The sequence below is a fragment of the Chlorocebus sabaeus genome, chromosome 20 (genome assembly GCF_047675955.1).
Source record: "Chlorocebus sabaeus isolate Y175 chromosome 20, mChlSab1.0.hap1, whole genome shotgun sequence".
NCBI classification, from domain to species: Eukaryota; Metazoa; Chordata; class Mammalia; order Primates; family Cercopithecidae; genus Chlorocebus; species Chlorocebus sabaeus.
In genome coordinates, this window is record NC_132923.1 from 74,795,039 (window position 1) to 74,808,880 (window position 13,842).

General features: G+C 40.0%; 1 protein-coding gene and 1 pseudogene across 8 annotated transcripts in view; both read right to left on the reverse strand.

The window, feature by feature from the left end:
* PATJ (PATJ crumbs cell polarity complex component) overlaps positions 1 to 13,842 on the reverse strand; it is a 409,036-nt gene that overhangs the window by 120,462 nt on the left and 274,732 nt on the right. For all 8 annotated transcript variants that reach the window (XM_038000719.2, XM_038000715.2, XM_038000710.2 and 5 more), the window contains one exon: positions 2,756 to 2,828. In XM_038000719.2, coding sequence (XP_037856647.2) covers positions 2,756 to 2,828 — 73 coding nt within the window. The remainder of the gene's footprint in view (positions 1 to 2,755; positions 2,829 to 13,842) is intronic.
* LOC119625112 (ragulator complex protein LAMTOR5 pseudogene) lies at positions 1,558 to 2,032 on the reverse strand (annotated as a pseudogene).

Genomic DNA, 13,842 nt, shown 5'->3' on the forward strand with positions numbered 1-13,842 from the left:
GTACTCCCATTTTTCTGAGAGATAATTATTTTTTTCTCTCTCTTTTTTCCTCATTCCCCCAGTTTCCTACTTCCTACTTAGCCCTTTAGAAATGCAAACATAGGGTCATGCCTGTAATCCCAGCACTTTTGGGAGGCCCAGGCAGGGGGATCATCTGAGGTCAGGAGTTAGAGACCAGCCTGGCCAACATGGTGAAACCCCGTCTCTACTAAAAACACAAAAATTAGCCGGGCATGGTAGTGTGCGCCTGTAATCCCAGCTACTCGGAGGCTGAGGCAGGAGAATCACTTGAACCCGAGAGGCAGAGGTTGCAATGAGCTGAGATCACGCCACTGCACTCCGCCTGGGTGACAGGGTGAGACTCCATCTCAAAAAAAAAAAAAAAGAAATGCAAATATAGCCTTTTACCTCCCCTTCACCAGACGCTCTCTAGAGAGCAAGTTTATCTAACTATGTGCTTGGGAGAGATCCAGAAAGGAACCCTCACTCACCAGGAGGTTGCCTGGATCAGTAACAGCTGATTTCTATGGGCCCCCACCCCCCGACCAGGAGACTACCTCGAGAGATATGAAACTCTCTCCCATCTGGGGAGTTTTTGGCCTAGTTCTGCATAAGAAGGCATCAGCAGTCACCAGCTCGACTGTCCTGTAGATAAGACACCGGAGCTAGCACATGGACCTGCCCCTGCTCATTCCCTCCTCTGCCTTTTAAAAGTGCCAGCTTTCTGCTCCAAAAGTGAAGCAGTTACCCTTAAAGCAGGAAGCCTGTACTCCCTTCCCCAAAGCTAGCTTTGGAATAAATCACCTTCCTTATACCAGACTCCCTTCTTGATAACTTGTGTTTCGGCTACACAAGTGGCCTTCTCTGTAAGTCAGCAAAGTGGTCACATTCCCCACTTTAATTCTCTCCAAGGCACTGACTACCATATGATAATTCTTTTGGTTTATTTATTTATTTATTTATTTATTTATTTATTTACTTGAGACGGAGTCTTGCGCTGTCGCCCAGGCTGGAGTGCAGTGGCGCAATCTCGGCTCACTGCAAGCTCCGCCTCCCGGGTTCACGTCATTCTCCTGCCTCAGCCTCCCGAGTAGCTGGGGCTACAGGCGCCCGCCACTGCTCCTGACTAATTTTTTTCTATTTTTTAGTAGAGACGGGGTTTCACCATGGTCTCGATCTTCTGACCTTGTGATCCGCCCGCCTCGGCCTCCCAAATTGCTGGGATTACAGGCGTGAGCCACTGCGCCCGGCCACTATTTATTTCTTAATTTGTATCTTTGTGTCTTCAATCATGAAGACAGAAAGATAACAAATTGGTAGGAAGCCTCATCTGTTTTATTCACACCTAGACCTCTAATGCCCAAAAGAGTGCTTAACAATTAATACGCACTCATTGAACACTTGTTTTTTGTGTTTTTTTCCCCCCTCCAAATAGATTTATTGAATACAGCAAAATTCTATATACAAAGTGACCTGGACCGGCTGCTTCACAACACGATCCTTTCTTATTAATAGCTTGATAGGTCAGTCCATAGTGTTAAAAGCAACTTACTCTTACGTAAATCGAAAAGTGCCCGTTGCACATTAAATGAATGGCCTAACTACTGGAACTTTAGTAGTTCTACAAGATAACTCACATAGGTAGGATGGAGTTCCTATGACAGGCTGCTGAACAACAGATACGAGCCATCAAAAGGCCATTTTGTGTACCGCCACTGTGAAGCTATCATGCTTCTGGATCATAATGTTCCCATTATCTGATGCTGGACACACCACAGGAATATCAGTGGGGTCAGAGGTTAGCTTAGCTGCTTGCTGGGCTAGAACAGATATCACTCCAGCACGCTCGTCTGACAGGGCCCCACGGCAACCCAGACTGAGTCCTTGTGAATCTGGGCACGGGACTCCAACAATGGAGGGAGTCTTCATTGTGTCTTCCAAGCGCTGCTCCAAGGTCGCCTCCATCCCACCCACGGTCCACCCCAGCCCAGAACCCTGAACACTTGTTGAAAGAATAAAAATAATGTGTATTGCACAATCACATTTTTATTAAAAGGGACGTTATATATAGCTATTTATGGTTACTGTAGAAACAAAGGAAAAAGTATGAAAAGATACTGAATAGTGAACATTAACTTCCTTAAGGAGGTAGTGAAAGAAAAATTAAGATTTCTTTGAATAACCCTGCACTATTTAATTAGTAACAATAAGTATGTATTTCTTCTTGGAGTTAAAAAATAATTCAATAAATATAAAATGAGAAGAGAAGGAATATTCCCTCAGCTGGGGAGACAAACTGATTACACGTTCTATCTCTATCTACTCCGGAAGCTGACCAATATTACAGCAATCTTGTTACACCAGTAATTTCTCCATTCACAGATGAAAGTAATTATTTAAAGGCACCTTGATCACAGGTATTAAAGTATTTCAAAACCATAAAGAAAGGGGTACAATTCAGTCATAAACAAAGAGAATTTTCTTGTAAATTCTGAAATGCCCTATTAGAACAAAATTATATATTTAGAGGAGACCTTGAGCAACTCTGAGGAAGGTAATACTTATATGGTTAGGTTCTAATATATTTACTAAAAAACTACTTTATAATCAATACCTCAATACTTTCTATTTTGGTCGGGGAAATTTTCCATGAGTTTGGAATACCAAATAATGAATATCAAAAATGTCAGATTTGGGGAAAATGCTCATGACAAACCCATCTAATATACTAAGAGCTAATTAGAAACAATCTTACCTCAATAGAAGATGGAGAACTTGATGGCACTGGAAAGGGAGGAACGGCCATCTGATTGACTGCATCCTCGTTTCTGTGAAATGTTAAAATAGGCAGAATCAGTACACAGTAAATGCTAAGTTCCTGGCTCAAATTATAAATACTTCCTAAGTTCTCAGTTGAAAATGCACACACAGCATCATAATAAATAAATATATATATAAATATATATAGCTTCCATATATATAGCTTCCAACCATGCAAAGTTACTACGCACAAAAAAAGATGTACTGCTCAAGGGATACTAAGATGCAATTATTAGTGACAAAGAGTGATGATGCTAGGAGTTACTCAAATCCCATTTAGTAAGTCAGGTGCTGCAGAGGATAAGTTTGGAAAGGCTTTGGCTCTTTCAGCACTGTGGAGTATAAATTTTTCAAATGGCCATGTGCAACCTTTAGGCCCCATTAATGTCTGGAGCGTTTTGTTCTTTGAACTGGAAAGGATCCCAGCCTCCTCACTTGGCTTCTAACTTTGTTTTGCAAATGAAGGATGATGGGGTGTCTACAATAGGCCTGCAAGGTGGAGTATGAGGAGGAGTGATTGATGGGGAGGGCAGAGCTCCAGACAGAAAATGCTTTGTGGTTAGGTAAATTCTCCTCCTCCTCATCCCGATGGAGTAGAGTAGATGGCAGCTGAAACCTCATCACCAGGGTGACAGGCATACAACTCCTACAATACTGGTTCTGATTATTTGGACCTATTTCCACCACATTACTAGCAAATGGTTGGCAGTGGTCTGTGGGAGATAATGACTCTCCTTTATAGTCATTATACCCATTATGATGCACAACCAACATAATTATCTCAAGATTTATGTGAAGTTTGCTTTTATGTTTCACAATATAAACCAAGGAAGCTCACAAAAAACGCTTCCTGCTGATATGTAAAGTTCTTAGACTGTTCACAGATTTCTCTCCATATGACCCATGTATATAGAACAGCTACTGCCTGACTTGGGAGGGCATTCAAAATCCAACCCCACTGTATGCTTTAGTTTTCACCAATTGGATTATGTGACCATTCTTCCCTTGATTTAATCATGTCACTACCTTTTCTTGAAACGCCTTTCTTTCTCTTTTTTCTTCCCTTTCCTCCCTCCCTCCCTTCCTTTCTTCTTCTTCTTTTTTTTTTTTTTTTTTTTTTTTTTGAGATGGAGTCTTACTCTGTCACCTAGGCTGGAGTGCAATGGCACAATCTCGGCTCACTGCAGCCCCTGCCTCCTGAGTTCAGTCGATTCTCCTGCCTCAGCCTCCGGAGTAGCTGGGATTACAGGCATGCACCACCACACCCGACTAAGTTTTGTATCCTTTATTTAATTTATACCCCACCCATCCTTCCCCTCCAATGTGAGTTCAATGACCTCTAACAGGGGAATTATTCCCTTCCCTTAAATTTAAAGACTATTCTATATATCATTGTCTTCCAAATTCACATATTTAGCCCAAATCTTTTGAGCTTAGGACTAGGACCTGCGTACCCAACTCTTACTTTATATCTCCACTAGATGTCTTACAAGCATCTCAAATAAAATAGAGCTTTTTTATCCCACTTAGTCACCATATGGTTCCACAGCCAATTCTCTCCACCAGAGTAAATGTCAACAACATCTGTCCAGTTGTTCAACCAGGAAGCAGGGGTCATTCTTGAAAATTCTCTTCCCTCAACTGTACTTCCAACCAGCAAGTCTCATGGATTTTACCTTCAACACATATCTTGGATCTCCTAATTACAAGCCATCATCACTTCTCACCTGCATGTAAGAGCAACTCAGTTACATCCTCTCTCCAACCCATTCTCCACCCAGCAAAGTTATTATGATTCTAACACATAAAACTGATCATATTTCTAACCCCTTCTTATGGCTTCTTAATGCACTTAGGATCAAGCTCAAAGTTGATAAGGAAGCTCAGAGGTCCCAGTCCCCATCTCTGGCCCCCTCTAGTGCTTCTTCCCCTTGCTCACTTATGCCCCAGTCCAGCTGCACAGACTTTCTTTCCACTTCTTAGCTGAGCCAAGATCTACCCGCCTCAGGGTCTTCTCTTACCCTATTCTCTTCTGCTCTGCTTGACAAATACTTTGGCTGATTTACTCCTATTTCTTCTTCATAGCTCACCATAAACGTCATTTCCTAAAACAAGCCTTCCAGGCTTCTTAATATGCTCATAGCACCTTAGACAATGATTGCTGTTATAGGTCTGTTTCTTTCATATTTTACCTAACTGATTTGTGTGAACATTTGCTCCAAATTCGAATTTCTCTCTGAATGGGAAGCATTCCAAGGACAGGACTCATGTCCATCCTACTCCCTATGACACTATCTAGGGGTAACATAGAGCCTGGCAAGTGTTTGTGCTTAACACAGTTATTGAAAAAAAAAAAGAATGAATGGTGGGGTGGGTTGGGGTGGGATGTAATGACAACTCTCTTCAATAAGGAGACAGAAAGGTAGGAGTCTCAGTTCTAGCCCAGCCACTAACAGAGGCACTTTGGGGAAATCACTTCTCAGAGTCTAAGTTTCTAGATCCCTTAAGTAAGTAGCTTTACTATAAGAATCCTAAATTGGTTAAATTTTTTGTGGAATGAAACACAGCATAAATAAAAACATGAAGTCTAGGTGCCATTTCAAGCTCTATGCTTCTTGGATTCTTAGACTCTCTAGGCATGAACCAAACCAAACCAAATGGGAGAGAAAAACTACAACTATAAAGTGACATAGCGTATCAAGCACATCTCTGTTTTTTCTGACTGCATTTCAGGTGCCTTGAGCAAACACTATTATGTTAAGAGATGGCTTGGCTATTGTTTTTCAGTGAGTACAATCCATTCCTCAGCAGTTTGCTCACATACAGAAAAAGTAATCCGTCACTTGTGGGTAAAGAACAACATTTTCCCAGTGATAATTCTGTTTCCCACTCAATTTCTCCCATTGAACAACACAATAAAGCTCAGCTTAGGGCTGAAAGCCAACAGGCCATGTCTGCTCTAGATCTGGAACTCACAGTGCAGAGTATACTTGGCAGTAATTAAATAGATGACTTTTCATATCTCTTTCAAAGGTTACCAGCATTAAAAATATGGCTGTACATGAATTCTTATTGAGAGATCATGATGAACTGAACCAAGTTAGCTCAAATTGGCCAAGTTATCCCTTTACAATTTAATGATTTTTTCACAAATTAGTATGACTTTAATGGTCTTTAAAGTCCATATTAAATTTTTTTAACCTTACAATAATAGAAAACCAACAATTACTCTCACTGAAAAGAAGAAAGCTGCTATAAGAAGTTACAGTTCATAATCCTTTATAATCCACTTAATAAAGTGGTCACATCCCTGAGCATCAAGCCATGGAGAGCTGACATAGCTGCAATTTTCAAGAGAAAAGTAGGAAAAGGGCAACCAAAGGAGAGAAGGCATTTATACTTCAGACAAGCAGTTGGGCCTGAATGATATCTGGAGAACCTTTGAGCCCTCATATCCCATGATTCTCATAAGTAATGAAATCTGTTTGCTTTATAAATAAACTTTTTTTTTTTTTTTTTTTGAGACGGAGTCTCTCTCTCTCTTGCCCAGGTTGGAGTGCAGTAGCGTGATCTCGGCTCACTGCAGCCTCCACCTCCCAGGTTCAAGCGACTCTCATGCCTCAGCCACCTGAGTAGCTGGGACTACAGGCGTGTGCCACCATGTGCAGCTAATTTTGGTATTTTCAGTAGAGCTCGAGTATCACCATGTGGGCTAGGCTGGTCTTGAGCTCCTGGCCTCAAGTGATCTGCCTGCCTCGGCCTTCCAAAGTGCTGGGATTACAGGTGTGAGCCACCAAGCCGGGTGAAACTTTCCTTTCCATATAATTAGCCTAAGTTTCTTAGGCCCCAGTGCCTCAAAAAGAACACAGTCAGGAACTGTAATTGTTTGTGGGTGTTTTTATAATTATTTTTAAGAGCTGCTGGGAGAGAGATAATGGACTTCTCCCACAGATAAGGGTGAGACTCGTTTTCCAGAGCACGGAACACCGCTTGTGCGTCCTCATTGCTGTACTTGCCATGCTCTGTTCCAATTACTTGTGCTGGTTTTTCTCCCACTCTGAGCACAAGGATGAGATCTTATTACTTCATATCCTCAGCCTGTAGTGTGGCACCTGGCAGGGAGTAGGTGTACTGTGATGTAAATGTCTGTTGAACAAAAGTCATCTTAATAAGACAGGGAGAAGAAACCAGAATTACTGAAACCACCCTGTGCTTTCTGAGCTGTTTCCATGCATTAGTGAGGCCGTGCTGCCTGTAGTCAGCCAGCCATCAGTATTTACCACATGTAAGGGCCATTTCTTGGGGTGTCCACCCAGCTCACAGTGATTCCTTGGATGGGCCATAATGTCTACACTAGGTACTAATAGCCCTGCCCTCAATCAGATTGGATAAAGGGGGCAGACATCTGCCTCAGTTTGGGGCAATCAGATTCTCTCTCCCAGAGGCTTAACATTTGGAAGAGACATATAAAGATGAGGAGTGCAATGTCAAGACTACCAATGGAAATGCTCAAGGAAAAACAGGGGTTCAGAACTCCCTTTTGCCGACATCTCTAGAGCTGCCCTGGGTCCATCTCTGGAGCCTTAATGTATGGATCTTTTTCTAAGAGTCCATGAGGCATCTGGACTCTCACAATACATTCTCCTTTTAGTTTAAGCTGGCTGGTGGTTACTTTGATTGATTGAAACTCAACTGTATAGTTTTGATTTTATTTTGAATATATACATGTCTTTAACAAATATTTATGCTATGTACACAAAAATGGATAAAATGGATTAAAAATGGATAAAAGACGATTCTTGCCTTTGATGATATTAACATCATTTACTTAGCTGTAAACAAACAACTAAGTAAACAAACAACTGCAATTGTGGCATTAATACCTGATCTGGTTTGGCTGTGTCCCCACCTGAAATCTCATCTTGAATTGTAGTCCCCAAAATCCCCACGTGTCAAACGAGAGACCAGGTGGAGGTAATTGAATCATGGGGCAATTTCCCCCATGCTGTTCTTGTGATAGTGAGTGAGTTCTCAGGAGAGCTGACGGTTTTATAAAAAGTGTGTGGTAGTTCCTCCTGCATTCATTCTCCTTCCCGCTGCCTTGTGAAGAAGGTGCTTTTCTTCCCCTTGCACCAGGATGAGAAGTTTCTTGAGGCCTCCCCAACCAGGCTGAACTGTAAGTCAGTTAAATCTCTTTCCTTTATAAATTACCCAATCTCAGATAGTATTTTCATAGCAGTGTGAGCACAGACTAATACACTACTCAAGGGATCTCAATTTAGTTTTTCTCCAAAAGTATGCTAAGAATACCTCTAATTCAGCTTCTTGTTTGTAGAATATATTTATATTTGTGGAAAACACACATTTTGGATCCTGATTTGAATTGTTTTGTTATAAAAATGAAACTCACATTGGTAAAAATCATGTAACTTGTGTTAGACAGAATGCTAAGTCTCCCAAGATTCCTGCCCCCAGTTTACAGACAAATTTCACTTCCATAATGAGACTATATGATAAGTCATAGCTGATTATAAGATAAAGGGAGATTATTAGTTTGGGCCTGACCTAATCATACAAGCAAAGCCCTTCAAATCTGGAGATTTCACTTAGAACCTCAGTATCCTAAAGCCTTAAATTAGTAGGTGGACTTAAATGAATTCTAAACTGATTAAACTCTTTGTGGAATGCCTAGAGGTCACACACAGGAAGTCAGAGATTGGAAGCACCATTGCTTGCTTCAGGATGGAGAGGGCTTCCTGACAAGCACTGTGGGGGACCTCTAGGAGCTGACAGCAGCCCCCACCTGAGAACCAGCAAGAAAACAGAGAATGAGCCTGGAAGCGACTTTCCCCTCAAAGCCTCCAGACAAGACCTCAGCCTGGCCAATGCCTGACTTGAGCTTGGTGATACCCTGGGCAGAGAACTGAGCCATGGCTTGTCATGCCAGCATTCTGACCTACACAATTGTGAGCCAATAAACAGGTATTGTTTTGTGCCATTCGATTTGGGTGATTTGTTACATGGCAAGAGAAAATTAATACATGACACAAATTTTGATTTGGAAAACATGGTCACCGGAAATATAACTAGAAACATAACTGCTTATCAGATACCACTGTTCAAAATGCTTTACATACATTAACTCATTTAACCTTCATAACAAGTCTACGTCTTAGTTAGAATTTTTTTTTTTCCATTTTCTCTTGGTTTTAGAGAAAGGTTAAGCAACCTGACCACAGTCACACAGCTTATAAATCACAAAGCTGATAAATAGCAGAGCTGAAGTTCAAAAACAGCAGTCTGGTTTCAAAACCTACTCTTAAATACTATACTACAGTGTTTCCCATTTTAATAGTCTATCCAGAGCCACAGATGTCTCCTTCTCTCAAATACGCAAGTTAAGATCCCTAGGTGAGTCTAGGCTATTAAATTTTGGGCTATTACTTTTTCAATTATTTAATACATTTCCTTGGGGTAAAAATACATGCACGGTTCTATGTCTGCTCACTGTATCAACTGCAGTCTGTCCACATTTCATATGTAGGTTCTGGGTGTTTTATCTATTAACATATTACCCATCCCTTATAGAGATATAATGACTATAAAAGGCTTTAAAATTTCATTTTGTGTGATGGGGCAGGTATAGTGGTGAATATTACAGTGGAGTGTAATTTCCTCAGTACTATTCTGGGATAGTTATTAGGGCTGTTCATAAATCCTCTAGCTTCAACTTTTCTTCCTCTTTAAAGGTGAACCAGTGCTTGATTAGCTACGTTTCCTTTTTCTGCATTGGTGATCATGGAAACAAATGGTGAGAAGGCACCTCTGCTGCCTGGCTATGTGAATGACCATGGTGAACAGAGGGCTCCTTACTGAGCCCTGATGGATATGTAACATGAGAAAGAAGTAAACCTTTGTTTATTTCTTTGTTGTCTTAAGCCATGAGTTTTGGGGCTGTTTGTTATTGAAGCATAACTGTGTCTACCCTGAGTCTAACATGCTCTATACGTTTATTCTATAATAATTTTTTAAAAAGTCACATTTATACCTTATTCATAGTAACCAAAAACTGGAAACAACCCAAATGTTCACCAACAGGAGAATGATCGTCAAATTTTTGTATATTCATAGAATGAAGTATTACTCTGTGATTAAAGGAATAAACATAACATGGATAAATCTCACAAACGTTATGTTAATGAAAGAAACCAGACACAAAAGAATAAATGCTGTTTGATTCTATTTACATTAAGTTTAAGAACAGTTGAAACTAACCTATAGTGACAGAAATCAGGAAGCAGGTGGCTCTTGGGGGAAGGAGAGATTGACTGTAAAGGGACACCAGCAATCTTTAGGAGGTGAATGAATAGTCTATATTTTTGTTTTGTGTGGAGGTTACACAAGTGTATGCAATTATCGAAACTCAACAGACTGAAGACATAAAATCTATTGCACTGAGTACAAATTATACTCCAACTAAAAAATAAATCCATGATAATGTGTAGTACAAGACAACTACGTTAGCTTGGAAATGAATATAAGCAAAGGCACAGACAGACCAAAGCAAGGGTATGGATTCTATCACCGATAAGATATAAGTAAGATACAAAACAACATAAAACCCTGGTTTCTCAAGCTTCAAAACTGGGATAATGTCTAATATTAATAGAATTGTTAGGAGATAATGTAAACGTCAAAGCACCAAAGCACACTAATAGAAGTAAATATTTAATGTTTTATGGCTTTGTCATGTTAAATCTCAAATGCTTAGACTTCCAGGTGCTACGTCCTCGGTTACTATTAATTCATTCAGCCATCAATCAAAAAATTTAAAACATCACTGAGTCTAATGCTTTGACTCTAAAGGCTTTATTCTTCTTTTTTCTTTTAATCCCATAGTTTCCATCCTAATTCATGTCCTTTTCATGTTGCCTGGTCTATGACAACAGTATCCCCTATTTGTTTTCTTGTTCTGCTTTCTCTGCATCTGAATCCATCCAAATTGCTCCCTCTCAACTGTGAAAACTACCCCCCGGAACCGAGCCTGAAAATAACCCAACATCAATGAGTTCCCTCTATGGATGTTTGTTTTGCCTGATGTATAGTTACTTATTTGCATGTCTTTGTAGTTGTTGGAGAACTTCTTACTTAACTGTATGACCCTAAACAGCATATGACATACAGGAGGTGCTCAGTAAATCGTGAATTGCTGATGCCATTTGGACTCAATTCTTTCCTATGTAAGTCTACCTAGCTAGCATTAAATATTAACTAACTCTTGCTGTACCCACTTCTCCAACAGCAATCACTTGCTCCTTTGAATTTCTAAACTGCTTATGTGGCTTGTCTCAGTAACTTCATTCTATTCTTCTAAGAGCATTTCACTGTATTTCTGGATGCACATATATGTCATATACAGCAATTTGTTGATATAACATATTTTTTCTTTAGGCCTCAAAGGTGTAACCATAATTCAAACTATAATAAGGGATTTCATTAACATGTTATTTGATAGCCCTCGACTAATTCCTTAGGATAAATATGGGATACTCTAATATAAACTCAAAAAGAACACTGTAAATTGTTGTCGAAATAAAAATTAGTGGTCATGAGGAGAACATATTCATGCTTCAGGGAAACACAACAAGTCCATGGTGACAATTTATGAATGATGAAAAATAAGACATCTAATGTAATGGGCAGTGTGTGTACATTTGTAGAATGCCATAACTTTATCAGGATATGAGATATTCCTAAGAAGCATTTCTACCTCTTCTAAAAGCAAGAAAGTGTGTTTCATCCTAAAATTCATAGGGAATTTCAAGGGACCCCAAATATCCAAAACAATCTTGAAAAAGAAAAAGTTGAAGGTCTTACCTTTCCTTGATGTTCAAACCTACTGCAAAGCTACGGTAATCAAAATAGTGTGGTACTGGCATAAAGATAGACATATTAACCTATAGAATAGGACAGACAGCCAAGAAATAAACACTTGTATACATGTATGTATGTATGTATGTATGTATTTTGAGACAAGATCTCACTCTGTCACCCAGGCTGGAGTGCAGTGGCATGATCATAGCTCATTGTAGACCTGAAGCCTCAAATTACCAGGCTCAAGCAAACCTCCTACCTCAGCCCTCCGAGTAGCTGGGACTACAGGTGCAGGCTACCATTTCTGGCTTTTTTTTTTTTTTTTTCAAACACAGTCTCCCTCTGTTGCTCAGGCAGCAGTATGGGTGATGTGATCATGGCTCACTGCAGCCTTGACCTTCCAGGCTAGAGCAATCCTCACCCCTCAGATTCCCAAGTAGCTGGGACCACAGGTGGGTGCCACCACACCAGGCTAATTTTCTTTTCGAATTTTAGTAGAGATGAGGTCTCGCTATGTTGCCCAGTCTGGTCTTGAATTCCTGAGCTCAAGCAATCCTCCCACCTCAGCCTCCCAAAGTGCTGGGATGACAGGCGTGAGCCACCACATCCACCCTGTATATAATTCAGTGATTTTTAACTAGAACACCAAGACCATTCAGTGGGGGAATGGATGATCTTTTCAACAAATGGTGCTGGAAAAACTGGATATCTACATGTAAAAGAATGAAGTCTTCTGGGTGAACATTACACAGATGGGGTGCATCTGTAATCCTAGCTACTCAAAAGGCTGAGATGGGAGGATGGCTTAAGCCCAGGAGTTTGAGGCCAAACTGTGCTATGATCATGCCTGTGAAGAGCCACTACTCTCCAGCCTGAGCAACATAGATCCTCAGCTCTAAGCGAGGGGGAAAAAAGAATGAAGTCATAGCCTTCCTTTACACCATATATGAAAATAAACTCAAAATGAATCAAGGGCTTAATATAAGAGCTAAAACTATAAAACTCTTAGATGAAAACATAGGGATGAAATGCTTTGTGACATTGAATTTGACAATAATTTCTTGAATACAACACCAAAAGCGCAGGCAACAACAAAAATAGACAAATTGGACATCAAAATAAAAAACCTTGTGTATATCAAAGGACACAATCAACAGAGTGAAAAGGCAACTTATGAAATAGGAGAAAATATTTGCAAATCATATATCTGACAAGTGGTTAATATCTAGAATAAGCAACTTATGAAATAGGAGAAAATATTTGCAAATCATATATCTGACAAGTAGTTAATATCTAGAATATGTAAAGACTCCCATAATTCAACAACAGCAAAACAAACAACCTCATTAAAAAAATGGGTAAGGGACTTGAATAGACATTTCTATAAAGAAAACACACAAAAAGTCAGTAAGCACATGAAAAGATAATATCACTAATTCATCAGGGAAGTGCAAATCAGGCACATCAAAATCACAATGAGATACCACCTCACACTCATTAAGATGGATACTATCCCCCCCCAAAAAAAGGAATGTTGGCAAGGTTATGAAGAAATTAAAACCTGTGTACGTTGTTGGTAGGGATGTAAAATGGTACAGCAACTATGGAAAACAGTATGGAAGTTCCTCAGAAAATTAAAAATAGATTAACTGTATGACTCAGGAATTCCATTTGTGTAGTATATATCCAAAAGAATTGAAAGCAGGGTCTGGAAGAGATATCTGTATATCCATGTTCATAGCAGCATTACTTACAGCCACCAAAAGGTGAAAGCAACCCAAGTACCTATCAATGGATGCGTGGACAAACAAACATGGCACAGACATAAAATGGAACATTATTCAACCTTAAAAAGGTAAGAAATTCTAGCACATGCTGTGACATGAATGAACGTCGAAAATACATGCTAAGTGAAATATACCAGTCACAGAAGGCCAAACACTGCATGAGTCCACTTATGTGAGGTACCTAGGACAGTCAAATTCAGAGACAGATAGTAGAATGGTGGATGCCAGGGGCTGAGAGGAGGGAAGAATGGGGAGTTATTGTTGAATGTATACAGAGTTTCAGTTTGGGAAGATGAAATAATTCCGGAGATGGATGGTGATGATGGTTGCCCAACAATGTGAATGTACTTCAAGCCACTGA